This window comes from Pinus tabuliformis, chromosome 2_2 (genome assembly GCF_031772625.1).
Source record: "Pinus tabuliformis cultivar Carrire ecotype Pingquan chromosome 2_2, CPIR1, whole genome shotgun sequence".
NCBI lineage: Eukaryota > Viridiplantae > Streptophyta > Pinopsida > Pinales > Pinaceae > Pinus > Pinus tabuliformis.
This window is the reverse complement of record NC_142300.1, coordinates 260,419,287-260,447,187: the sequence shown is the minus strand read 5'-3', so window position 1 is coordinate 260,447,187 and position 27,901 is coordinate 260,419,287. Positions and strand designations below refer to the sequence as shown.

The 27,901-nt window shown below is 32.9% G+C and overlaps 1 protein-coding gene across 1 annotated transcript; it reads left to right on the top strand.

The window, feature by feature from the left end:
- The first annotated feature begins 44 nt into the window (after positions 1-44).
- LOC149192293 (pectin acetylesterase 7-like) lies at positions 45-19,079 on the top strand. The gene is made up of 4 exons (XM_089406360.1): positions 45-370; positions 2,105-2,187; positions 2,330-2,459; positions 18,910-19,079. Exons 1-4 carry the CDS (start codon positions 238-240, stop codon positions 19,020-19,022), a joined length of 459 nt encoding a protein of 152 aa, XP_089262486.1. The 5' UTR covers positions 45-237; the 3' UTR covers positions 19,023-19,079.
- Positions 19,080-27,901: the final 8,822 nt, after the last annotated feature.

Below are 27,901 nucleotides of genomic sequence, written 5' to 3'. Positions count from 1 at the left end.
TTAACCAATCCACCTGGCACCCGTAAGTTAAAACTTAAAGTGATTCATGTTCTGAATTCGGTTTCGCGCTTTAAGTTGCTAGTTTCGCTCTGTGATAGATTTGGTGTCATAACTGCTGCTTCTTTGGGGATTTTTCCCATTTGGGTTTCGTCCAGAAGTATCCTCTTGGCTTTATGCCAACTGGGCTTGGCTACGATTGTTGTTGGTCCTAACTTGGGTTCTGTTTAGATTGGCAAAATGGTGGACAAAAACATGTCAGATTTCGCCGACTGTTGGTTTGCTATGGGAGTACTGGTTCTGATGGTTGTGTCAACGAATGCATTTTTGGTGGATCTGACTTTGGTGGAAGATGCCGCGGCCAAAGGAGCTGGTAAGTACCATTTTCTCTTGTTTATGGGTATATATTTTTACTTTAAATTTAAGCCCCTGTTTCACTGCCAGTGTTTGTTTTGGTTTCATGAAAAGTGGTTCAGTAAATTTCCGAGCTTAGAAAATTTTTGTAAGAGGCACACATTTTGAAATTGAAAGTGTCAATTTTTTTTGGGTTCAAGCATCATTAAAAGGGCTCTGCAATAGTCTAATTTTTATTCTGGTTGGCAAAGTTCAGTGTTCAAAAGTAACTTCATGCTATTGAGTACAGACAATTTTATGGTGGCATAAGTACCTACAATTTTAATGTGGCATTGAAAGTTCCTAGCGGTTACAGATGAATTTCAATCATTATGATCTGTACAGTTGCGATCTCCACTCACCTTCTTCAAAAAGATCCAAAAAGGTTATAACAAAAACTTCTTAATCCGTGGTTGTGTATCTGAAGAAATGACAGACTCTACTCTCTAATTCAAACAGCATGAACAAGCGTAAAAGAAATCAGAAACAGCCTAAAAGGTTTGCTTCCTTTGGCTAACATTGTATATAGTTGAGCAGCAGTACATTGTAGTGGACTTTAGGCATCTGTGGAGGCCATTGATGGCCAATGTTGTATGTCTGTACCTGCCCTGACACTTATATGATCATGAGACTAGGCCTCAAAGGAATCGACATATTGGAGCTGATGATATCAGACATCGTTTAATCTCATTCTTCACTACTTGATGCCCTCATTGTCTGTAATCATATATGTGAGTTTTTGCTTATTCTTTCCAGTTAAGTTAAGAGTTGTTGAAACCTTTTAAAGGCACTCTGTTTTGCATTTTAGTGGATAAGCTTTGCGTTTGATAGCAAATCCCCAAACATCATATGAAGAGACTGAGCTTCTAATCAGGATTTTTCAAGTGTTTGCATACTGATAGTTTCTGAATTGTATAAGTGTTTACATAGTGATAGTTCCCGGTCGATTCGATGTTTTGTTTATCTGACAGAAGCAAGGAACCAGTATGTTTTTCTTAAAGCATTCTTGAGTCTATTAGCCCTATGATTTTGACCTTCGTTTGCTTGAGCGTACTCTCACATCCCTTATCTTTGCCATGAACTAACCTCGTTGCCATGAAGTGCCCCCTCTTGACAGGTTAAGCACTCGTACAAGTTCATGCAAGCCTTAAGGTATAGGTTAGTCCAGAGCTGTTAATGTGCAAATTGATTTTATATGCATTCTTCATGGGACAGTACACTTTTTTCATTAGCAATTACTCGATAGTATATAGAGTAGGGCTCACAGTAACCACTATCTCTTCACAACATGGCAGGATTCTTGCATCTTACAATTATCCATCGTCAAGCAGACACGCCTCACTCTACTAAACTATATTCTTCATTTATAACTTAGTTTGAATTTCTTATACCCAAACATTTGTAGTTTAATCCCCTCAAAGTTCAGACAAAAGAGCAAATGAGATTAGATTTTCTTTTCCTAGGCACTTGCATGTCCTTAATTTTCCTTTTGTTGTTGCAATGTTCAAAATTTTTGTGTATTTGAGTTAGGGATTGATAGAACTAGTGTCTACATTTTCAATCTGTGAATGTCGCAGTGATTGTGAATCAATGGAATCGTAAAAGAAATGGGTTTAGCTTGTAAGTTTGTAACTGTTTTTTTTAACATAATTTCTGAGCATCTTCTTATAAATGAGATATATAAACTTATTCAAGTTCCATATTTTTCATGCAGTTTGTTTAGATGGAAGCCCACCAGGCTACCATTTGAGCAAGGGATTTGGATCTGGAGTAAATAACTGGCTTGTTCACTTTGAGGCAAGATTTTACATCAGTGACTAATATGCATGCCCTGCATTTGATCATGTTTCTGTTTATTTATAGCCAGTAATTTTGCTTTATTCGAAAGGGTAAAAAAGGAGGTAACATTATATGAGCATGATGTTTTATTTGGATTCAGGGGGGATCATGGTGCAACAACATTACAACATGTTCTGCACGGACGAAAACTCGCCTGGGTTCATCTAAATACATGAGTAAACAAGTACAGTTCTCGGGCCTCTTAGGTAACAGCAAAGCAAAAAATCCAGGTATTTATTCTTCATTCCTGTGTTTTTAACTCAAATTCTTATTAGAAACCCTTTATCAATGCAAAGAAGAGTTATCTATTGAAACACTTCCTCATTATCAATTATTATTGAATGGCTGTTTCCTATATCTCAAGGAGTGATATTTTCTACAGTAAGTTCTTCAGGCCGATTGGCTGTGACCTGTAAAGTAAATTCAGAAACCAAGAAATTATCTTTTGTATTCTATTCACCTCATTTGGATAATATGATATGTATATGATGTTTGATAACCTATCCCGTATAATTATCGGCCCAAAACTTTCAGCACTGATCCAGAGCCTTTGATTGTTATTCACTTAGCCGTTGGCTGTGATTGGTAAAGTAAACTCAGAAACAATGAATTTATCTTTTCATTCTGTCCACTTCATTTTGATAATATGACATGTACATGATGTTGGATAATTTATCCAATATAATTGTCTTCCCAAAACTTCCAGGACTAATCCACAACCTTCGACTGGTATATTCTTATGATAATATATAGTGATTTTTAAAGATTATAACCTTGAGTAGAAAGCAGTAGAATCATGTACCGATTACCCCCGTATACGCACATGTTATTTATCTAAATTTATAGATGCCTCTAAATTTGGTTTTTTAAAAATTTGTGATAAGGAAGGGCTTGTTTACAAGCATGAATTAAGATTTGTAGCAATTCCATATGCATATGTTGATTGTGTTGATATACAAAAACAATTATGGAAACTTGTACAAATAAATTTTAAAAGTCATATGATGGGCAGTTTAAAAATAAAAACGTCATAAAAAAATTCCTTGACGGGTAGGGTCACCCGTCAAATTTAACCCCTGGTCGGGAGATTGACAATCTTTCTTCATCCCTCCTGACTTTCAAAATTTTTTGAAGTATTTTTTTTATTAATTTTTTGAATTTTTGAGTTTTCTTTCTTTGTAAAAGGATTTATTTACAAAAAATAAAAATAAAAAATTGATAGGGCTTCTTTTTCTTTATTTTATACAAACAAAATAATGAAAAGATGAGGTTGTTGTAGTCTTAACAATAAATGGCAACACATTGGTAGAAGCAGTTATCTATGTTAGGGTTAATTCAAAATCCAAATAAAAGCAAAGTTTTCATAAATTTCTTCCAAATTATGATTAATCCAAGAAATTCTTAATATATTGGATGGAGATTAAACATTAAAATAGAAGTATTTATGACAAAGAATGAAAATTTTATGTAATAAGAGTTAAATAGATGAGATTCTTTAAACCTTAAAAATTTATATCCAATCAATTTTGAACTTTTTATACTAAGTTTAAGATTTTAATACTATCAAAGTATTTTGCTTTTCATTTTAATAATCTCTCTTAATCCTCACATAGCTTCACTACCAATAAGCTTTCTCAGTACCTTGGTGAATATTACCTTGATATCATAGGAGAATTTACCCGCTGCCAGCAAGTTTCTTTAGTACTCCAGTGATTTTTCTACTATTTCTGACATTTCATTTTTTAGAAATGTCTTTCTAACTCTTTGATCAACATATATCCTTATAACATGTTTTCCTTTTTGAGAAAATTTTAGTATCAAAACTTAAGAGAGAAGGGTGATATAAGAGTTGTTTTAATTTTAAGCAAAATCTCTAATGTATTAATAAATCAAACTCTGCATTTTATTATTCATTACTTGATAGTATTCATTTTATCTTAAAAATGATAGTGATGGAACTCTTATAACATAAACTAATCAACTAAGCATTTTCCTATTATCAAGAGTTTGAATATGTTAGGCTAGGCAGTAACTCCATTAAGCAAAAACTGATTCGTGTATTGTTCCATCAGGTAGGTCTTTGTTATATACAACAGGAACTGACTGTTTAGTTCATCTCCCGATGACTGTTCACATTTCTAATTTAATTATTTACATAAATTCACCCAATCATGAGGATTAGGTGTCAACATTCCCCCCTTAATCTGAAGGGATTTTGGTGATTCCAAGCATTGTTCTGAATCGTTCAAGCTTTTCTCTTCCAAGCGCTTTGGTGAAGATGTCTGCGATTTGCTCGTTTGTGGAACAATGACGGAGATGGATTGTTTTGGCCTCAACATGATGCTGAATCAGATGATATTTAGTATTGATGTGCTTCATTCGATCATGGAACTTTGGGTTCTTGGCCAACTTGATTGCAGAGGTATTGTCAATCATGAGTGGAGTTGATTGTACTTGTTTTACCTACAAATATTCAAGAATTTTCCTGAGCCACACAATTTCTTTTGTTGCTTCAGCTGTTGCCACGTATTTTGCTTCTGTTGTGGAATCTACTGGAACTGATTGTTTGCGTGATCTCCAGGAGACAGCTCCTGATCCAAGACTCATAGCATATCCTAAAGTTGATACCCCAGTTTCTTTGTCTCCATCGAAGTCTGAATCAGAGTATCCAATCAAGTTGAAGTTGTCCACTTGTGTATACTTGATTCCAAAGTCTTGAGTTCCCTTCAAGTACCTTAGAACTCTTTTTGCAGAAGACCAATGTCCCTCACAAGGCTTTTGCATAAACCTGGAGAGGATTCCAACAACAAACGAAATGTCTGGTCTGGTAGTAGTGAGGTAGTTGAGACTTCCTACAAGCTGTCTATACTTTGTTGCATCCTCAAATTCTTTTCCTTCAATAGATGTGAGCTTTAAGTTTTGTTCCATTGGAGTAGTAAGAGGATTGCACTCTGTCATGCCAAACCTGTTCAACAGATCTCCAATGTATTTCTTTTGAGAAAGAAATATGGACTTTGGATGTTGGGTTACTTCAATGCCAAGATAGTAATGAACATAGCCCAAATCAGTGATTTCAATTTTTTCCCCAATTCCTTCTTTATGGATGTAATGTAGCTTTCATTGTTCCCTCTCATCAAAAGATCATCTACATATTCCACAAGATATGCAACTGTTTTGCCAACTTTCTTGACAAATAAAGTTGCATCATCAAGATCAAAATGTTTGAAATTGAGTTTCAGAAGATGCTCAGTCAGTTTTTCATACCAGGCTCGCGGTGCTTGTTTGAGGCCATACAAGGACTTCACAAGTTTGCATACTTTATGTTCATGTCCTTTCACAGAAAATCCTTCAGGCTGGGACATCAAAACATTCTCTTTTAGATCTCCATTCAAGAAAGCAGTTTTTACATCCATTTGATGGACTTTCCAACCGTTTTGAGCTGCTAGTGCAAAGAGTGTCCGGATGGTAGCCCATTTTGCTGTGGGGGCAAAAGTCTCCTCATAATCGACCCCTTCCTTCTGTGCAAAACCTTTTGCCACAAGCCTAGCTTTGTGCTTGTCAAATGAGCCATCAGCTTTATACTTGTTCTTGTAGACCCACTTGCAGCCAATTGGTTTGGTTCCTAATGGAGGATCAACCAGCTTCCAAGTGCCATTCTTTATGAGGGAATCATACTCCTTTTGCATTGCTTCTTTCCATTCATCATGAGAAGCAGCTTCTTTGAAGGAAGTTGGTTCAAAATCTATAGACAAGTTCAATTCACAATCATAAGAAACATCCATATCAACAGGTGAATTAGAGTCATCTACATCACCTCCATTTTTCCGGTTTGAATTGCTGGTTCCTGTCTTTCCAACTTCATCAGGATGAACACTTTCAAGTGTCTTTGTCACCCACTTTGGGGGACCTTTCTGAGATGGTCCAGGCTGCTCTGTTGATTGAGTTGGGACTGAATCAAGATTGAGTCTCCCAATTCTATCAATTACATCACTTAAAGCATAATCTGTTGTTGGAGTTTCATGCGGGGGAGAGTGTTCTTCAGAAGAAGATTCCACATGTTGATCTAGTATAGGAATCCCCCCTTCAAGATGTGGAATCTGATTATCAAATTCTTGAAATGATTTTGCTTTTGCAAATCTATCCAAGCGATCAAGTTGCCGCTCAACAACATTGTCAGTTTTGGATGATTCAAGGAAAATTACATCTCTAGATACAACAAATTTCTTATTTACTTCATCATAGAGGTGGTATGCTTTGGAGGTGTTTGAATACCCTAGAAAGATACACCTACGACTTCTAGCACCAAGTTTGTTTCTATGTACCTTTGGTATCAAGGCATAACAGGTGGAACCAAAGACCCTGAGATGCTTTACCGAAGGAACATGTCCATACCACATTTCATATGGAGTATTGTTTCTTATAGCATTAGATGGACATCTATTCTTTATATATGCAGCACATAGAACAACATCAGCCCAAAACATTATCTTTACATTTTTGAAGAAGAGCATGGATCATACCATATTTAAGATTGTCCTATTCATTCTTTTAGCTACACCATTACGTTGGGGATTATAAGGCACAGTTGTTTGATGTTTGATCCCATGTTGGCGAAGATAGTTTTCAAATTCATTTGATGTGTATTCTTTTCCATTATCAGTGCGAATATACCCAATATGAGATTGTGCATCATTTTCAATCCATTTATAAAAATTCTTGAATGTTTGAAAAGCATCAGATTTGTTCTTCAATAAATAAACCCAATACATTCTGGTGTAGTCATCAATAAATGTCATGATATATTTATTTCCATTTGCAGAAGGAACAGGCATTGGACCACATAAATCTGAATGAATGAGTTCAAATTTTCTATGTGCTCTTGAATGTGAATCATGAAAAGAATGTTTGCTATGCTTTCCTAGAATGCAAGCATCACATTGCTTAAGTTTCCTAGGAATTGTAGGCAAACTAGCAACACCATTTTTCTTCAATAAGCGGAGACTGTCATAGTTCAAATGTCCAAATCTAGCATGCCATAATAAACTTGATGGAAGTGTACCTTCTTCATGATGAGAATTGTATGAGAAATGTTGTGCATGAGCAGAGGTTCCTTGCAGTTAGAGAAGCCTTTCTTCTTCTATTCCCCTCATGACAAGTGAGTGGTCAGATGCTTTTCTTACCTCAATCTTGCCATCAAACATATGAATGGAGTGACCTTGCTAGTGGATGTGGACCAAGGACAACAAGTTTCTCTTGAGCTGTGGGAGATATAGAACATGATCCAGAAGAAAGTCTTGAAGATCGGGTAGTTTAAGCCTGATTGTGCCAAGCCCTAATGGCTTGTTTTTTGATTGATCTGCAAAGTATATTGCTCCATCAACATTGTCAGTGAAATTTTCAACAAAATCTTTTCTATGAGTCATGTGGCAGGTTTCTCCTGAATCAAGCAACCAATCATTTTTCCAAGAAGCAAGTGAAGCTTTAAATAAATCTTCATTTACTCCAATGTTACATTGTGCCACAACATAGTGAGCGGATTCAAGTGCTTTACCTTTGTCTGTATCATCAGTTTTACCTTTCTGTTGGTTTCTTTTCTGCTCAATTTTGTCCCATGGTAGCTTGCATGTAGAGGCATCATGTGATCCATTTCTTTTGCAGCGAATATAGTGCAAATTTGCCTTTTCTCCTTGAGAATGTCTGCACCCCCTGCCTCTGTAATATCTTCCTCTTCCTCTTCGACCACGTCTTCCTCTTGTAGAATCTTGAGCAGGATGCTTTTCTTTATGAGCAAGGCACACAACTTCTTCAGAAGATTCAGGGGTTGTCTTCTTTCCAAAAGCTTTCTCTCTTTCAGCAAACTTTTTCACCAGAGAGTCAAAGGTTATATCTTTGAGATTTCCATTTGCTTGTAATGACTCAAGATAATTGGAGTAAGTAGGATAAAGTGCCTTGAGAAAAGCGATAAGAGGAATATCCAATTCAACCTTAGTGGATTTGATATCATGCATTATAGACTTTACTTCAGATGCAAGAGAAAGAGGATCATTATTTTGTAGTTCAAGTGTGAAGAGTTTAATCATGAGTTAGACAACTTCAAGTGCAAAATGTGAGTCATAGAGTTCTTTAAGCTTTTGTAAGGCTTCAAAGGCAGTTGAATATGACGAAATATGGCAACTCACCTCTTCATTTACAGATGCTGCGATTAATGCATAAGCTTTGCTGTTCTTGTTTTCCCAAATGACGAGCTCTTTATCTGAGGTAGGTTGTATTGGGTCATTGTCTCCTTCTTCGACACACACTCCTTTCCACAACTCATTGAAAATGAGGGTGTGTTTTATCATCCGGGACCATTCAGAATAGTTCTCCTTTGCCAGTGAGAACTATTCCCACCATGGATATGATTGAATGCATTCTGTAAAAAAAAAATTACTTCTGCTGATATAAAAAATACTTTTGCTGCTAAAAAAAATGATTTTGATATGAAAGTGTATTCAAAACCATCTAAAATTAGAGCAGGAATAGAATTCCGCTATGCCATTCATATACCATTGACCATTGAAAGGAACGCTACCACTGTCATAAAAATCTTCACTGCGTATAACATTTTAATCCATTATATGCCATGTCCATCATATAAAAGGCAATGTGAAAAAAAAAACTAACACGCACATAAAGTGGTATACGGTCATAGTTTAAATTTTAACACTATTCAAAAGGAACGCCCAACAAATGTGGGGTTTATCCACAGAAAAAATATCGCAGTCAAACAATAACCATTAGCTTGAAATGACATGAATGAATCCTGAAGCTCGTCGCGACAATACACACTCGAACTCGCTTTTTTTTTTTTTTAATACTGGCGCTCAGATTCCACACTGGACCCCTCTTGACGCGCAACGGAAAGCTTCATTTGGGGAATGTATTGGTTGGGGTACATGTATCACTAACTTCTCAGAGCAAGCATGCATGTACAACTCAAACCAAAGTTTGGCACTCCGCAATGTCTGGAACGCTCCACTCAGTAACCTCAAAAGCACTCTCAGAAAACAACAGTTTCCTTACGCGCAAGATTTTGGGTTTCAAGCTCCATCAATTGAAGTATGAAAGCCCATGCAGGAACACTCATCAAAACCAAAAAGCTGCCTCTACATTCCAAAAATACTAGCTCATAAATGTACTAAAAATAACTCGTCCAAGGATTCGAACCGCAGCCAGACTACAGTGTGACCATTTCATGAGAATTCAGAAACAGAAAAAGAGCAGCTGAGTGAGAAAACCGTAACAATGAATACAGAGCAGGCATTTGTACCATAAATACCCCTTCAACATGACACTAAGCTAGCAGGTGGTAACAAGGGAATAAATGATTGACAGTATCAATGTTTACAAGGAGAAAAACTAGTAGCCAATATTATCAGCAGAGAGAAATCCGAGACAAAATTAGAAGACCAAGATGCAGAGGCCGATGCAGCCTCTGGACTATAGTCTCAAGGAAACCTAGATTGTCGTGTCCTACGTGGAGGCACCTGTGGTTAGTGAAGGACATCGCTAAAATTATGAAACCTTTATGGACAGAGAGCGCAGGTAAAGGAATATGGTAGACAGAACGCAGGCAATGTCAGACAGGCGTACAGGCACTCAGTCACTGAATTATATGGAGAGAAAAGTATTGAGAGCAGAGGAGCAGACTAGGAAGTTACAAAGACATAAAGGCTAAAAAAAGGAGCTGGTTCTGATACCATGTCAGGCCAGGCAATAACTCCATTAAGCAAAAGCTGATTCGTGTATTATTCCATCAGGTAGCTCTTTGTTATATACAACAGGGAGTGACTGTTCAGTTCATCTCCCGATGACTGTTCACATTTCTAATTTAATTATTTACATAAATTCACCCAATCATGAGGATTAGCTGTCAACAGAATAAATAGTAAAAGTAATAACAAGCATATCTAGACCTCTCATATTCCAAGAATACTTTGTCCTTAGATTTTAAATCCATTTGAATAATAAATAGTTAACTGATAAAATATACTTCTTTAAATATGTAACTATTGTTATAAATATACAACAAAAAATAAAATGAAATCTTGGTACACAATCAACATGAAAGAAAAAGAAAAAGAAAAATAAAAATTTGAGGACACCCACATCCTTTAGTAAAACAACTTATTTACATATGGACGAAATGACTTCCTTATGAAAAGTACCTCTTTAAAATCTACCCATTTATGGGAAAATTTTCAACCTGGCCTTCCAATGTCTGCAAGATGTAAGTTGAAGGGCCGAGTTTTGAAGAGATTTGAAAAGGAACAATTTAAACATGCTAAAACTTAGAATGTTTACCCTTTTCTTGATGGCTTTTATCCCATTTAAGAACTAAATCCCCCACAACAAAATCTTTGTCAGGTTCTAAATGTTTATTAAACCATATTTTATTGATTTCTTTATGTTCGTGAAACTAAGCTTTAGCCTTTTGTCTTTCCTCCTCTAATTTTTATAATGTGTATAATCTAACAAACATATCTCTTATTGAATTTCAATTCATTAATTGAGTTAACTATATTTATGGGATATTTTTTTTTGGAGGTAAGATTACTTACTTTCCATATTCAAGGAAATACCTAATGCTCCTTTTGGAGTAACTCTATCATCCCATAGAGCATTGGATAACTGGTTATGTAAGTTTCTTTGATGTTTTTGGACAATTTTCTTGAGAATTTGGATTAGATTTTGGTTTGTTGATTTTTCTAATCCATTAGTTTGTGGATAATATTTAGAAAAAAATCAATTTTAATTCCTTTGTCCAGACATAATTCAATCATTTTAAGTGAAGATAAATAAGATGCATTGTCAAATATAAAATATGCGGGGATACCAAACCTAGTGATTATGTGATTTTTGAGAAAAGACATCACATGTTCATCATTGACCTTTTTTAGTGGGATTGATTCAATCCACCTTGTAAAATAGTCAGTGGTCATGAGAATATATTTATGGATTTTTTAATATTTTGGGTTAATCTCACCAATAATGTCCAATCCCCATTGTTCAAAAGGTCCCTCAACCTCAACAGGTTGAAGAGGAAGAGCTAGTCTTTTTTCTTTTCTAGCAACAATTTGACATGCCTTGCATTTCCTTGCATATGCATAGGAATATTTGAAAAGAGTTGGCCAGTAATATCTAGCTCATAATATTTTATGCGCAGTGGTTTCTCCTCCAAAATTTCCACCAACAATGACCATCATGTAAATCAACTAAAACCTTCTCCGCATCATATTTTTCTAAGCATCTCAAAAAAACATCATCGTAATTTTTTCTAAAAAGAACACCATCAATTAGTTGATAGTTGGAAAATTTTAAATGTAAATCTCTTTTTTTCTTACCTGATAAATGATTAGGGGCATTGCCATGAGTTAAGAAATACTTAATGTCAGAATACCAAGTATTTGTTGGAATGGGAACATAAGGGATTTTCTATTAACTTACCTCAAATTCATTATAACATCCTACCTCTGAATGTGAACTTTATTCTCTGTCTGAATGATAACCTTATGATTTAGTTGACAATTTACATAGGCCTTTCCCTCTAATGACTTTAGATGGTTTGATCTCAAGATCATATTCTTCCAGTGCATTCATCCAATTGGCTCTCTTTTCTCCTAGATCTTTTTGTACCAACATACTTTGGATTGCAGGATGCAAAACTATGACTTTTATGTGATACTTTAAAAGAAAGAGTCTAAATTTTTTGACGGATTTATAGACTGCACAAGCTTGCATATCTATGCGTGGATAATTCAATTTAGAGCCTTGAAACCCACAACTCATAAAATAAATTAGAATTTCAATATCATCTGAATTCTTTTGAGTAAGGACTATCGCATAAGAGATGTCAGATGCAAATGTATACTACAAGAATTCTTTATCAAAATTGGGACTAATTAATGTTGGAGCAACAACAATAGCCTCTTTGATTTTTCAAAAGCATCTCTCTCATTTACACCCCATTTAAAAGTACATTCCTTTTTAATCATGTCTTACATAGGTCTGACTATTTCTACAAAACAAGGTACGAATATTCTGATAATGTTAATCTTCTTTAGAAAGGATTGCATGGTTTTCTTATTATGAGGAAGAGTAATTTGTAAGATTGCTTTAACTCTTTTTGGATCACTTATAATATTCATTTTGGAAGCTATGAAACCCAACAATTTACCTTGAGTGACAACAAATATCGCATTCTTTGGGTTTAAAGAAATATTGTATTTACAACATCTATCAAATATTATTTTCATATGTTCGACATGTTGTAATATTTTCTTCGAATAAATAGTAATATCATCTAGATACAATACCATGAAATTTTAATTAGATTGTTAAAAGCAATATCCATAGCTCCTTGGAAAATAGCTCCTACATTGACTAGTCAGAAAGGCGTTTTTTTATAGACGTATGTTCCCCATTTGGTTCGAAAAGTAGTTTTAATCTGATCTTTAAGAGAAACTCAAATATGGTTGTAACTTGAGAATCCATCAAGTAAAGAAAACATCTTCGAACCTACAACAAATTGCAAAAATTTTTCCATAGGAGGAACTGGGTAATTATCATTTTCAAAGGACTTGTTTAGATCGCTAAAATCAATACAAATTACAATATCCCCTTTCTTCTTTTGGACTGGGATGAAATTTGATACCCATTGAGAATATATAACATGAAATATTATTTTAGCCTTTAATAGTTTGTTTAATTCCCCTTTGATTTGACCTTCAAGCCTTAAATGCATTTTTTCTGAGTTTTTGTTGAAAAGGTTTTGTATCTAGTTCTATTGGGATTACATGTTTAATGATTTTGGTGTCATAAAATTTGAGATCATCATAAGTCCATGAAAATATGTCTTTGTAGTGTTTTAATAATTTGATGAATCGAGATCGTTCTATAGGAATACAATTGAGTCTCATATTAACATTTTGAGGTTGTTTCTCTGTTCCAAAATTAACAACTTCAAACTGCATTGAAGAACTGTTAGACTTGCAATTTGTACTACCTTTAAATATGTTCTAGAAATCATATAAATTTTCCAAATGGACTATGGATTTAGGAATTAAATTTTATGATTCAAATTTATCAGGAAAGTCTGATTGCAACTGTGCATCATGTTGATCTTCATCAATAACATATTCTTTAAAAGTATCTTCTAAGGTAAAAAAATATTTGATTTGATCATCATCGTCAAATACTCACTAATTACATACATTATTGATTACATATGGCCTAAAAAGTATTTCAAATGAGAATTTTTTAGGTGAGAAATTTTCAACTAGTAGAAGCCTTGAAGCAACATTTGCCAAGTGCAAAGTGTTTGCTTGAATACCCGAAATGCGATGCAATAAAAGTCAAAGCACCATCGCGGTTTCGCAACTCGCAAATCTTGCTATATCGTATTTAAGAGAGAGTTCTTTATGGGTCGTGATATGCGATGCGAGACTTAAGCCTAAAAATCTTAAGGACTTTCGTTTTTGTCAGATTTTATGATAATTTAGACCATGGAGCCCTTATTTTAAACACTTTGCTTGATTTTGGAGGTTTTTTAGAAAGGTCCTTTAGTGGGTTTTAGACATGCTATATATGAAAAGGTAAGTCTTTAGTAGTTCCCAAAAAGGTTTTGATTGTTATCTTTGCTTCATTAAAAAATAAAAGAAATGACTAAATGCTAAGTTTTGTTTTGTTTTGTTTTGTTTTGGATAATTTTTTTTTTAAAAGGGTCCCTATTTAGTTAATGCAACATCTAACTATTATCATTAACAAATGGGGGGTTGTTGAATACCACAACAAGGGGGAGGGAGGATTATTAACACTTGAAGTAGAAGCACAACTAGGAGATTGATTTTGATTTTTACTTCTAGTCTTAATAACATTGACTTCTTCTTCATCTTCATTTAATTCATTATCAATTAACCCGCATTTTGAAACATCCCATAACACTTTAACCATTTTACTAGTTGCCTCCCCTTTATTTCCTTTGTTTGATCGTTCATCTTCTTCACTTTCCACAAAAAAATTAAACATATTGACTAAAACATCACATGTTTTCTCAAAATGGTTATCATTATGTGCTTTATAAAAATCATTTTGTGCATAATAATCATATTAAATTCCTCAAAATTGGTTTGATTTGGATTAGGTGGTTGATTTCTCCTAAATGGTCTGCAAGATTTTTTAATAGGAGGTGTTTCCAAAGGAACATTCTTGGCATAGTTATTTTATTGGACATTTTCTTGATAACTTTTTTAATAGAGTCTAAATCTGGAGTTTCCTTTTCTTTTTTATCATCAACAATTTTACTAGTTGTAGGTATGTTTTGCTATGGAGATTGTTTTGGTTTTCTCTTGACCTGAGACTCGTTTTGATGCTATTTTGAGAATGTGCGTTTCAACATTTAGATCCTCCTCTATATTTAGAGCTGATGTTTCCTTTTATTCTCTTATGACCGTGGAAGCAGCATTATAAGGAAGCGCAGTGGTATAGATTTCAATTAACACATCATCTTTTGGTCTTGAATCAATAGGAATCCTATTGAGTATAGAAAGAAATATTTGATTAAAATCTTTAATTGTTTCACCAGAATTCATTCTAATATTTGAGATTTCTACAATTAAGGATGCCTTAGTGTTATATTCACCAATTTTTTTAATAAATTTAATTAAATATATCCCAAATAGTAATAAAACCATAAGCTAATGTAAAGTACCAAGTCGTGGCTTTTCCTTCAAATGTAAAAGGAAAAATCTTACATACTTGATCTTCATGTTATACATCTCCTAACTTTAAAGATAACATAAATTGCTTCACATGCTCTTCAATAGTAATGGGTCCATTAGGATTATAATTAAGAATCCATCTTTCATAATGTTTTGGAAGATCATGTTGATCACCAACAATAGTAATGGGACCCGCTAATAGCCAGGGTTTCCCTGCCATAGTTGATATTGTAGAAGGTGAACCTGGAATAGGCATAGGTGGAGGTGAACGACCTATAGGAGGTGGTCCTAAAGGAGGTGATGAATGAGGTTATGGAGGAGGAACTATAATTTGAGGAGTGACTAATATAGAACTTGGAAAAAAGTAGGAGTTATGAAGCTTGGAATGGGTGAGGAGAATGAGATCGAATAGGTGAAGCTATGGGAGGAATAGTTAAAGGAGTAACTACATGAGATGCTACAAAATCAGACTCCCAATCAACCTCCTCTAATGGAAATAATGGATTTGTATAGGTGGAAAATTTTGACGAAGCGCTTGGACTTGTCTCAGTTGAAGATTGAGGACTAGTTTCTGAAGATGAGGAAATTATAGCTTCAACTTCATGTTTTGGTCTTCTCCTTTTAGATATAATAAATAAAATAAGGGATAAACCAAAAACTTTAATTTTTGAATGAGTGTAAACCCTTGAGAATTGCAATTGACGGTGAACTATCACAAAATAGATTTCAATAGATTCTCCTACATAAGATTTGGGAAAATGTGTAACTGTTGAAGAGGTATATTGTTGTTCAGTAGGATGAATAACAATGGAAGAGGTACTAATATCAAATTATGTGGTGGGAGAAATAATTTCAAATGATTTATCAGCTATACATTATCTATGGCCCTCCTTTTAGAACCAAATTGTTGACAGATGAAAGAATCCCCCCTGCAATGAGTGAGTATTGGCCTGATCAAGGTCCCAATTAGACCCATTTTCATTGAAATGGATATATACTCTTTGGAAGCAAGTTTTGATTGCCTATTCTAAATTTAAACTAAAATAAATAAATGATAAAATTAAACTAATTTTAGGGAAACTATATGACATAGATTTATATTTACAATTATGTACAAAAAATATATAGATTGCTGTTTATGAAAATTAGATTTGATTTGAGAGACAGATAACAGTGAGGTTGGTGGGATAAGGGATTCATTCAAACATAATATTTAAAATATAATATTATGTATGTTTGAATTTGACTGGAATCTGGGTACAACTAACCACACAAGATTATTTTGGAGGACTCTTAAGATAAAAGCCCAATGAATATCTATCTCTCTCTCTCTCTCTCTCTCTCTCTCTCTCTATATATATATATATATATATATATATATTAATTTTTCTTTTTATTTGCATACAATTACTATAATAAATAACTTAGAATTGAAACCTATCTCGAAAATGATAGAAGATCAACATTCTATTATTTGAATATCAAATTTCGCCATTAAATAGAAAAATAAACAAAAAACAGTTGACAACATAAATACACTACAACATATATTCAGAGACATTAACATAATATTCTAATATTCAATCAACGGTAAACATAAAGAAATTTAGAAAATGACTACTAGATACATCCATTAATAAATTAAAGTGATGACAAGATATTAGTCTCATAACTCAAAAGCACATTCAACTCTGAATTTGGTCTTCAAAAAAGCTTCACTTCAAAAATTGATTATAGAATGCAAGTCTTGAGTTTCTACAATTAATCGACCCTTACACCAATGTAAGAGGTCTTATAATACTAAAAATAAAAATAAGATAAAGTCTATTTGTTCATCTAAAATTTGAAAATATTCAAGATTTTCTCTGATAAAAAAATAATGCTAAAAGTAAAATGTTATCCTTATAAAATGATATTTTTCTAGAAAAATAGTAAGTTTCTTCAAACTTCCTCCTCGTTTTCGAAGTACTTATCTCAAAATTTATCAGATGTGGAGCATTTTCTTGGATAAAGCTTACACAATCTACATACACCTGAGTAAGTCGAGGAAATTGAATTGGATGAGAGTGAACTATGTTAATCTGTCACATTGACACCAAATTTCGGATAAACCTTTTCTTTTTCCTATATTTGATAGAAAATTTAGGAATTAGCTTAATTTACTCAAAAGGAAATTGTAGAAATTTATGAAAGGTTTTCTAAGTCCAAATTCTGGTTCCACTTATTTCCTTTTCATCCTCTGTTGTGTTGTTTCCTTAGGGATGCAGATACTTCTTCTCTGAATGGTTTTGATCCCAGTAGATCAAATTCTTCAATTAAATATGTTCCAATTTCCCGTACCTTGATATAATGTTCAATAGACTTCTTAGTCCATGCTTAGATCTCTTTTTCCTTTGCTTCACTTTGGTTCAATGAAGCAACCATCAGTCTTTTGTATTGTTTTGGAAGTTTTAAGAATGTGCACAGGTCGTAACTATTTTTCCCATTAAAGAATTGATGTAAATATTTCTTTAATAGTTCTATCCTAATCAATTAAAGACTCAATTATTTCATCGAGATTCAAAATCTCTTGATAAAATCTACAATTTTTATCGTCTTGTTTGTAGAATTTAGCTTGATCTTTTTAGACTATCTTGTTCACCTACAAAGCTTGTTTTTTGAACACATTTTTTCTTTGTTTAGAACCATGACTCTATTTCAATTGAAATTGAAGAGTTTTAATTTGTTCTTTTAATGCTATAATCATGATTTCAATGTTGCTTCCAACTTCCTCTTTCAACATCTAGTTTTGATCTTCATGTTCCTTTCTTATTTTCTCAACCTGTTGTAAATGTTCGATTTATATTTCATTCAAATAGATTTAAATTGACTTTTTAAATTGGCCCTTTCAATAGAAAATCCTCCCACAAGGGCTACAAAATGTATTTGTCAATTTTCTTCACTAAATGATTTTCTCTTTTCTATTTGCATCTCCAACTCTTTGATTATTTGTAGCTTATTTTGATATGTTGTTGCTAGTTCACTAACATGATAGTGTTGATTATTATAAAACACTCCAAGAGCTTGTGAGGACTCTTCAAATATCTCTCTCATGTCACTTGTGGCCTGCCAACTATTTCAAAAGTATCAAAATTTCCTCTTCTTAGTTCTTCTTACAACTGATTTTGTCTTCTTATTGAAAAAATATTTAGTTAAGGATGGAACAATTTCATACACTGGTTCCATTTCAGTAAAAAGTTTAAACATAAATGAACTTACAGGATTTTTTTATGGAAATGGGATCCAGGGAAATTTTGGGATATACTTCCCACATTGAAGGCTCAATATCTTTTGTCTATTGGTCAACTGAATCCTTCTCTTTGTTAGGACTGTCTATCAATGTTAAATGAGCAGTTTCTTGGTCATCCTTTTTATTAATCTCCATTTCTTCAATTTGTTCAATATCCTTTTTAGACTACAAATCTTGTTGGCTAGTTTCTTTTGAAGGACCAATAACAATAATATCCTTGGGAGGAGAGCCTTGTTTGACTATTGGTTTTGTTTGTTATGGTGTTTCTTGCTTTGGTCCTTTAACCTCTACAACTATCAGATTCTTTTGACCAATCTGACTTTCATGTTACTTCTTCAGCACCATCATCTTTTCTTGTATCTAAAATGGTTGAGTCCTAGGTTGTAACAAAAACATAAGGCACATTTTCAATTTCAATCTTGTTGGGTCTCCAAAATGTCATCTACTTTCACTTTCATTTCCATCACTTTACCCTTTACATTTAGTAACAATTTTCATCATTACATGGGTTTATCATTATTATTTTCCAAGTCATTGATTTGAAGTATTATAAGTGAATTTCTGATTAAATGTTAGGAAACTAACATATTTTCATATATATCTAAAAGTGTTATGAGTTTTGTGATATTGTAGGCCTACATGGATATTCTAGAAGGGTCCTACTTGGCCACCCAACCACAAATTCGAATTTGAAATTCCAACTCATGAAGATTTGTGGAATAATTGTGGAATATGTGGATCATTAACTATACACATCCAAAGGAGAAGAATCATGGATGAGAGGATTTTGAGAGGATTTGTATTTTACATTTTTAAGAGATTGGTTGTAACCACAAGAGATGAATGTGGATTTAGGAGAGATCTAAGGATATATATTTATTGTATAGTTATCTTCAATTTTTGTATAAATAGGAGTGCACCCTTAACAAAAAGGGTTGTTAGTTATCAATTGTCAATTGTAAGTAACTAGTTAGTATTGTTGTTAGTGTTAGTTGCTAGTTGGAGGTTCCAAGTTCCATCCATGTGGTTTGTAAAGTGAGGAGGGAGAATTGTTGTAATATCTTGTAACTCATTTTATGAAATACATATTGCTACTTTGATCTTCAATATGTGATACTTGTTCGATATGCTTGCTGAGGAATGGATGGCCCCCATCAACCACAGACAACCCACTAATTAGCTGCGACACCAAAATAATAACTCAAAAAATTGAAAAAAGTAATAAAAAATACTTCAAATTTTTTTAAAAGTCGTGAGGTTAGATGTTTTTAATTCTCAAAATGATGAAGAAAGACTCTTGACCTCTCGACTGCTCGATAACTCCGACCTATCATAGTCGGGAGTTGGTCCTAAAAATCTTGTTTTGTGAAAAAAACATCCCATCATCCTGACCTCTAATTCTTGACATCGGCTCTAACCTGAATCAGCCTTAAGTAAGAGCCAGAATAAATAAATCCATAAAGCATTTTGGAAATACTTTATGACCTCCAATCTATTGACTTGTGACCATCTCGACCGCAAATAAAATAATCATTTTTTTTATTAAAGCGCTTGTTATTATTATTATTTTTATTTCTTTTTGCGAAATTAGGCCGTTAGTCACATTTCTTTATAGGTTTTGAATGCAATATTTCATGGACTTTCACCTCCTGAATACGCCTTAGTTTTTGAAAAATGGTTACCCGTCACATTTATTTGGAATTCAATACCTGCCATGCGAATTAAACATCACGAACTTTGAAATTTAATCAGAAATAATTTATTTCTTTTCTCTTCCGCTCTTTCAAAATTTCCAGGTTTTCTTTAACATCCTATCTCAACTATTCTATGAAATTACATTCTGGAACTCTGAAATTTAACCGGAAGTAGTGACAGTTTGCTCCATAGCTTGTAAATTTCAATAAATGCTTATGATTTAAAGGTTTTTAGTCATGAAATTAAAGGTATGCCCGTTAACCTTCTAAAAAGTAAATGGTGAGACTCGGTCCTTATTATTCGGCACTATATTACACACTATATTACATGTGAAGGTCATTATGGTTTTGTTTCTTACTATCACTTTCAATTTCTTATGGTCTTTCCAGGTTACTAGCTAAATATCCCCTACTATTTGTTTCAAAGTCTCATTAAAATGTCAAAGTTCTACCAAAGAGGTTTCAAAAACCTTGATAGAAGTTTGTTTCACTACAGGTTGATTCAAATTCTGGTTGAGTTTTAATTGTCCCAAATAGGGGATTCCTAGGAAGAATTTATTTGTAGAAACAATTTTGTGCAAACTATGATGAATGACAATGAAAAATCCCTCTGAAAATTAAAGAAGTGGTGGAGGATTTTCACGAAAATTCATTTGACATTAGAGAAATTTTGAGGTAACAAATGGGCCTCAAAACAAAAATGTACAACAAAAAACAACTTTATAAGAACCTACAAGGTTCAATATGATGATGTCAACCATGGGGGATGATTCACCATTTTGAAGTAAAAAGGTAAAAATATTAAAAAATAAAAAAAAACTCCTTTTTCAACTCATATTTTAAACTTATCTCCCTACAAATTTACTCAAATTTTGAGCGAGAGCACTTGTTGGATGCAAAATTTAATTTTTAATCCAAGGAGTACCCATGTTTCATACCTTCGATGGACCCTACTATACAAAAAATGTGAAATACATGGAAAAATGTGATTGCAATCACGTATTTTCATGTATTTCACTTTTTTTTGTGTATTAGGGTCCATCAAAAGTATGCAACATGGGTACTCTTTGGATGCAAAATTAAATTTCGCATCCAATGAGTGACCACACTCGAAATTTGAGTAAAATCATAGGGCGATAAGTTGAAAATACGAGTTGAAAAAACAATTTTTTTTCCCCTCCAAAACTTGATGAAATAATCTAATCTTATTTTATTATTTCCACTATTATTTTATAATATTCCTCAGTAGGCCCATTTTAGACCTTAAAATTTCTCTAGTAAACACTAGTTTACCTGATTCATCATATATCTATGCCTGACAACCCTTGTTGACTATCTCAATTAAGCACACCGAAAGAAAAATATGAAGAGCCTATAGACTCTGTCTCCAGTCATACTACCCCCATTGCAACAAAAATGGCCAAAATTTTTCTTGTTGAACAAAAATCTAACCCTACTTTGCCTTGAATTTCTGAGTCCCAGCTAAATTACTTTGTGTACTATGACCAACCTAAACCTACAGATAAAATAATTAAACATGAGGAAATGGAAAATACATTGTCTCAGGTTAGAAATAAATAGTTATCCCATTAGATATCTCGAGCCAAAAAGAGAATATCTAAAAATGGTATAGCTACAGTCGTCCCTATCTAAATAGACATTCTTGAAGAACCTATACTTAAAAAGGAAAAAACAAAGCCCAATAATGTTGAAGATGTTGAGGATGAAATTGTCTTCAACAAGTTCGACAATGTGGCATCTAGGTTTGACAACGATTGTCAAAGTAAAAAGCACTCCCATAGATGTTTTGAAAGTTTGTTATGGTAGGAAAAATACACAACTATGGTTCACTATCTTAAACAAAGAATACATGAATTGCAACAATAGAGCAAACAACTTAGGATGCAAAATAAATTCATCACTGAACAACATGATAAACAAGTTACCAAACTAAAAGAAAAATTATAGTTGGCACATAAACAAGTAATAATTAAATCTTTTGGGGTAAACGTTATTATTACTTATGATATGCAAAATCTTACTACTTCCAAGTGATTTATGTTTAGATCAATTATTTTCTATGTTCATATCTTTCAAAAGGTATGAATAAATGTTAGTTTTATTAATTTTATTAATAGTAGCTACAAAATCTAATACTATATATATATATATATATATATATATATATCTGTGTGTGTGTGTGACCTATACAAGTGTAGATATATATGTGTGTGACCTATACAAGTGTGCGGTTGAGATTAATTTTCCAAATTCATTCCTTTTGATTATTGTTCCTTGCTGACATGGCACTTTAGTTTCTAATTTTTTTTTTAAATTTTATGTTGATATGACCTATAATGTCAATACATGTGTGATAAACATTGTTTCCAATGATTCTAGGGACCATGATATTTATTTTTTGATATCTGGAAATTATGTATGGGGGGTATTTTCTATATAAATGTTGTATCAAACATTGAGTGGGGGGGTGGGGGGCAGGGGTGGGCGGTTTGGATGGATTTGACGATTTTTTATTATGGTGACACTGAAATTTTGTTCATACAAACTCCTATAAGTTTCGATATTAAATATTTTTAATATAAAGACATAATTTTTCTATTTATATTATTTCATTGTTACTTGTTGTTGGGTCTCCAAAATGTCATCAATTTCACCCTCTTTTCTTTCACTTTCCTTTAGTATTTACCATATTCCGCAACTCCATCACCTTACACTAAGACCATTTTCATGATCATATATGGGTTTATACTTATTATTTTCCAAAGCATTTATTTTAGTATTTTGAGTGAATTTATGGTTAAATATTAGAAAAATAACATGTATTCACTTATATCTAAAAGTTGGATGAGTTTTGTGATGTTTGTAGGCATATTTGAAGATTCTAGCAAAGTCATATTTAACCTCTAAGTCTCAAATTCGAATTTCATCTTCAAAATCTTGAAGATTTGAGGAAGATTTGGGATCATTGATCAAGCACATTTCATGGAGAAGAATCATGGAAGTTTTCATAAGTGTCTCCTATCAAAGCTATGAGAGATTTGTGAGAGGATATGTAGAGATGCTACTTGCTAGATGTTAACACATGGTTGTAACCACATGAGATATTTGTGGATCTAGGAGAGATATGTGGATCTAGGAGAGATTTGTGGATCTACATTTATTAATTAGTTATCTTAGTTTTTGTATAAATAAGAGTGTCTTCTCCATTCAAAGGGGTGTTAAGTTTTGGAATGCTAAGGATTGGCTATGCTTATACTTGATGTTATGAATACTATTGAAGTTAACTTCAGCTAATACAATCCTTTGATATGGTTGTTTCTTCATGATGAGATCTGGGGGTTGATCAATAGTTTCCAAAAATTTCTACCTCTCATGGACTTCAGGAAGGCTGCCTAATGAGTACGAGTGTATTTTAATGTGTCATTTATACAAGATAGACTAGTTTCTTTTATGCTCATTTTTTGCAACGTTTATTTCAAGTCTTTTGGTTAGATGTTTTGTTTTCTATGCACTATCTTTACGCTTTTTATGCCCATTTAATTTATGTTATTTTGTAGATCAAGAGTTCATTTATGTTATTTTGTATATCAAGAGCTTGATAAAAATAAGAAATAAACAAAATAATTTAATTTATTTCTCTTTAATTTTCTTAGTCTCAAATTCATAGATAATTGATAGTTGTGATTGGCTCTAATTTGGTATGCACAAATAAATAATCTCATTAGGATTTAATTCCAATTAATTTACTTCTTACTTTAGAATCGAGTTTTATTTCTTTCCTGGAATAGAGTCTTGTTGATTTCTATTGACTATATTTTCTTTTAAGTATAGTCTTTGAGAAAGAACATTTGTGTGTTTGCTCCTTTAGATATTTTAATTACTAGGTTTCATTTCATTATTTCAATCATTTCCATAGGTTAATTTATGTTTCGATTGAGAGTTAATTCCTAGCATATTTTGTGCAAGCGTACTTCACTAGTATATGAACCTAGATTGATAATTTAATGCTAAGTAATTTAACTCAGAATTAAATTACTGAACACTTGTTTCAAATTTTGTGCGTTCTTTGACTGTGATTCAAGAATTCCTAAAGTTTGAATTTAATATTGCTTACCTAACTGTGTTTTGCGAAGTTAATATTTCAAGTAATTGATTTGTCTTTCCACCTTTTACTAATTTTGCTTGTCTGAGTTCCAGACAATATTATTTCTTGTGGTTTTTATCAATAAGGTTTAGTTTGAGTTTCGTATTATGTGCATTTAAATTTGAATGTCTTTCATGAATTGAAATTGTTACATATATATTATTAATGAAAATTGAATTAGTATTATGATTATTTTACTTTCTAAACCTATGTTTTTATCTTTCATTTTTTTTTAAGCATAGGTATCTAGTTTATATTAAATTAATGATCATTTTTATTAATGAAAAAGTAAAACTAGTATTTTAATTAATTATATGCTCTTGGCCAAGATATATATAGTTAGAATTCCTTTATTCCTTTTTATTATTTTTAATGTGAATCAATAAAAATAGTTTGAGATTTATTTCAAATTGTTTAGAAAAGATAACAAGTTAGATGTGATCTTTCTCGTTATTTTTCAATTTATTTTCGCATTAAAATTGAATTTTATTTCATAGTCAAGAATTACTCTTTTTGTTTAGATTTTAACTTATTCTTTAAATTCCTCATAACTTTGTTTTTTTCACACTAGTTAGAGCTTCTTATGATGATTCTACAAGTTGTATATTTGTACATAAGCGTTAACCACTAACCAATTGTAAATATTAACGTATGATATGTAAGAAGAGCGTAAAATTTTCTTCCTCGTAAGGGAAGGAAATATTTGGCTAACAGAGCCACTAAACCCGTCAAGAACAACCACACCAAATGAATTGGGTTATTTAAATAACCTCGGTCCTATTGATTTTTTTAGCTATGGCCGATCTTCATAATTTATATTTTATCCCTTGAAATATATAATGTATTTGTAAGACATGTCCGTAATGTCATTTTCATTGATTAACCCTTAAAAGAAGTATTATAGGACATGTTCTTCATGTCAGATTTAAAAGAGAAAATTTTGAATTATTTTATTTTATTTTTGGATCCAAACTTATCAAGTCGGCCCTCCCTCAAGTCAAGTCAGCCCCAGTGAAGAGACACACCCATTTAGATAGGTAGATCACTATATAAAGAGCATTCAACCTCCTCCTTAAGGAATCATTTGACTTCTCACAAGACGACAATTTTTGGGCATCCAAGCAAAGGAGACGAAGGACAAAGAAAGACAAGAAGGATGAATTCATCTCCAACGTTTATCTCTCTATCCTTAGAATCTACACGTGTGACTTTCTTGACAGTTTCTAGGCAGTAGTACAGATTTATGGGTAGTAAGGCTAAAATTCTGGGCAACAAGGGTGAGTTTCTCGACATATTCTAGGAGGTCAAAATTTGGCCTAGATAGATCAGAGAGGGTCAGAGTTGAAGGGTAGAAGTTTCACTTGATAAGAGGGTTGTTTAACTACGTTTGACCATAGTATTATTGGTCAGTTTGACCTCATAGTTGACTAGTTGCATTAGATGTATCTCTTGTTGAAATGAAGAATTTGTTTAATGAAAAGGTTGTTGGGTTGTTCCCTCGAGTGGGTTTTCCCAGGGTAAATCACGTGTTCTCTTTATGTATTATGATATCTACTGTCCTTGTGCTTTTATGGTTGAATTTCTATAGTGTAAATTTCTTAATGATAAATTGGAATTGTTAAAAGAAGATCTAAATCATTTGAATTAATTATCAATATTTTAGAAATTAGTGTTTGTATCTATTGCACTTGAAAAATCGACATGGCATTAGAGGTTTCATGAAGGAAAGGACATTCAGATCACTCTTGAAGAATACTTATTAAAGGAAAAGCATTGAAGAATACCTCTTCTACAATCTATTTGCTTATATATGACTATGGGTTCGTATATGAAGGTAGAAAACAAATTCGAAGGAGAAATAAACTTTAAGGTTTGGAAAATAAGGATTGAACACCTCCTTTCAAAGAATGACCTCTTAGGTATTGTGAAAGGTAAGCTTACTAAGCCTGTAGATGATAATTCAAAATGATGAAGGGAAAAAAAAATATGATAAGGGTGACATCACTGCTAGAAGCATCATTGTGGACTCTATCAAAGATCACTTGATTCCTTATGCTGCAAATCTTCAATATTCAAAGCAGATGTATGATGCCCTAGTTGACAACATTGGTCAAGAAATGAGCTTGAAGAATGAGATTTGTGTTGTTAAAAAGATGAGAAATGATACTATAGCCTCATATTTCATGAGGATTTCCCAATTAAGGGTTCAACTTCAAGTAATTGATGAAATCATTTTTGAAAAGGAACTAGTGACTACAACACTTAATGGTTTACCTTACTCATGGGACTCTTTTTCATCGAGTATATGTACTAGAAAGGAAGCTCCAATTTTTGAAGAACTGTGGATTCAAATATCTGAAGAGGGTGACTCTAAAGCATATGTAGCATTTTTAAAGAAGGTTGGAGGAAGAAAGAAGTTTGGATTTCAAAGGAGAAATGAAGGAAGAATACCCGAAGGAAGAAGAACTAATCCCCAAGGAAAGAGAGAGATGTCAAAAGTTCAATGTTATCATTGTCACAAGTTTGGTCATTATAGACATGATTGTCCTGAAAGATCGAATAATATAAAGAGAAAGGGAAAGCATCATGCCACCACAACAGACATTGATGAAATACCAAACAAACCTAAGACTAAAGATTCAGGTACCAAAGATTTATTTTATTTTTCTTCTCTTACATGTTATATTGTAGATAATGATGATTTGTGGCTAGTAGATAGTGGTGCCTCAAGGAAAATGATTGGATATTGTGGAAACCTCATTAATATAATGGAAAGAAGATTATCACAAAAGGTATAACTTGGAGACAACAACAACACTTATGTAGTCAAAGGAATTGGGAAAACATCCATTGAGCTTGAATTAGGTGAAAACGTTCATCCTAGCAACATATTATACGAATTAGGTTTGAAAAAGAATTTGGTTTCAATCTCATGCTTGGAATATAAGGGAGATACAATAACATTTGTTGATGGAAAAGTTCTTGTATGGCCCAAGGGATCTAGTGTAGATTCTGCTAGAGTAATTGGAGTTCTTGAAGGAAGATTGTAGAGACTCTTGATTTTTTTTTCTCAAGCATTAGTACATAATGACACCAATCCATGCGAACATTGGCATTGAATATATGCACACCCTTTCTATAGACATTTGCTTCTTTAAAACAAATGGTTTCAGGTGTTCTAGATTTGTAGGTAGAACATGAAGAAGTTTGTAAAGGATGTGCACCTGGGAAGAATGTCAAGAACCCCTTTCCAAGCAACGAAAGTACATCTAAGGAAATTTTTGATCAAGTCCATTCTGATATATTTGGTCCAATGCCACTGAAATATCTTTGAGGATATTTGTACTATGAAAACTTTATTGATGATTTATCATGCAATAAAGTGGAGGTTTTTGTGGAATCCCTTATAAAAATAGCCCAAAAATCCATTTGTAGTGGAGGTCACTAGCAGAGGTGGGTGGGAAAATGTTTTAGCGGATGTTTTTTTTTTATGTTGCATCTATAATATAAAAACACACTAGTGATTCACTATCCATATAAGAATCAATGCTTAATGGAACATGGAGCACCGTGGAAAATTTATTTTTATAAAATAAAAAATATGGTGCACTAAATAACAAAACGCATTTGTGCTTGCATAATCGATAACACTAGAAAAAGGTTAACTTTTAAAATTATCGGTTTATATACACCTGCAACACTGGTTCTCTTCTTGTAGAAAAACACCCTGGTGCATACCTATAAGGAGCACCATTATAGTTTTTAA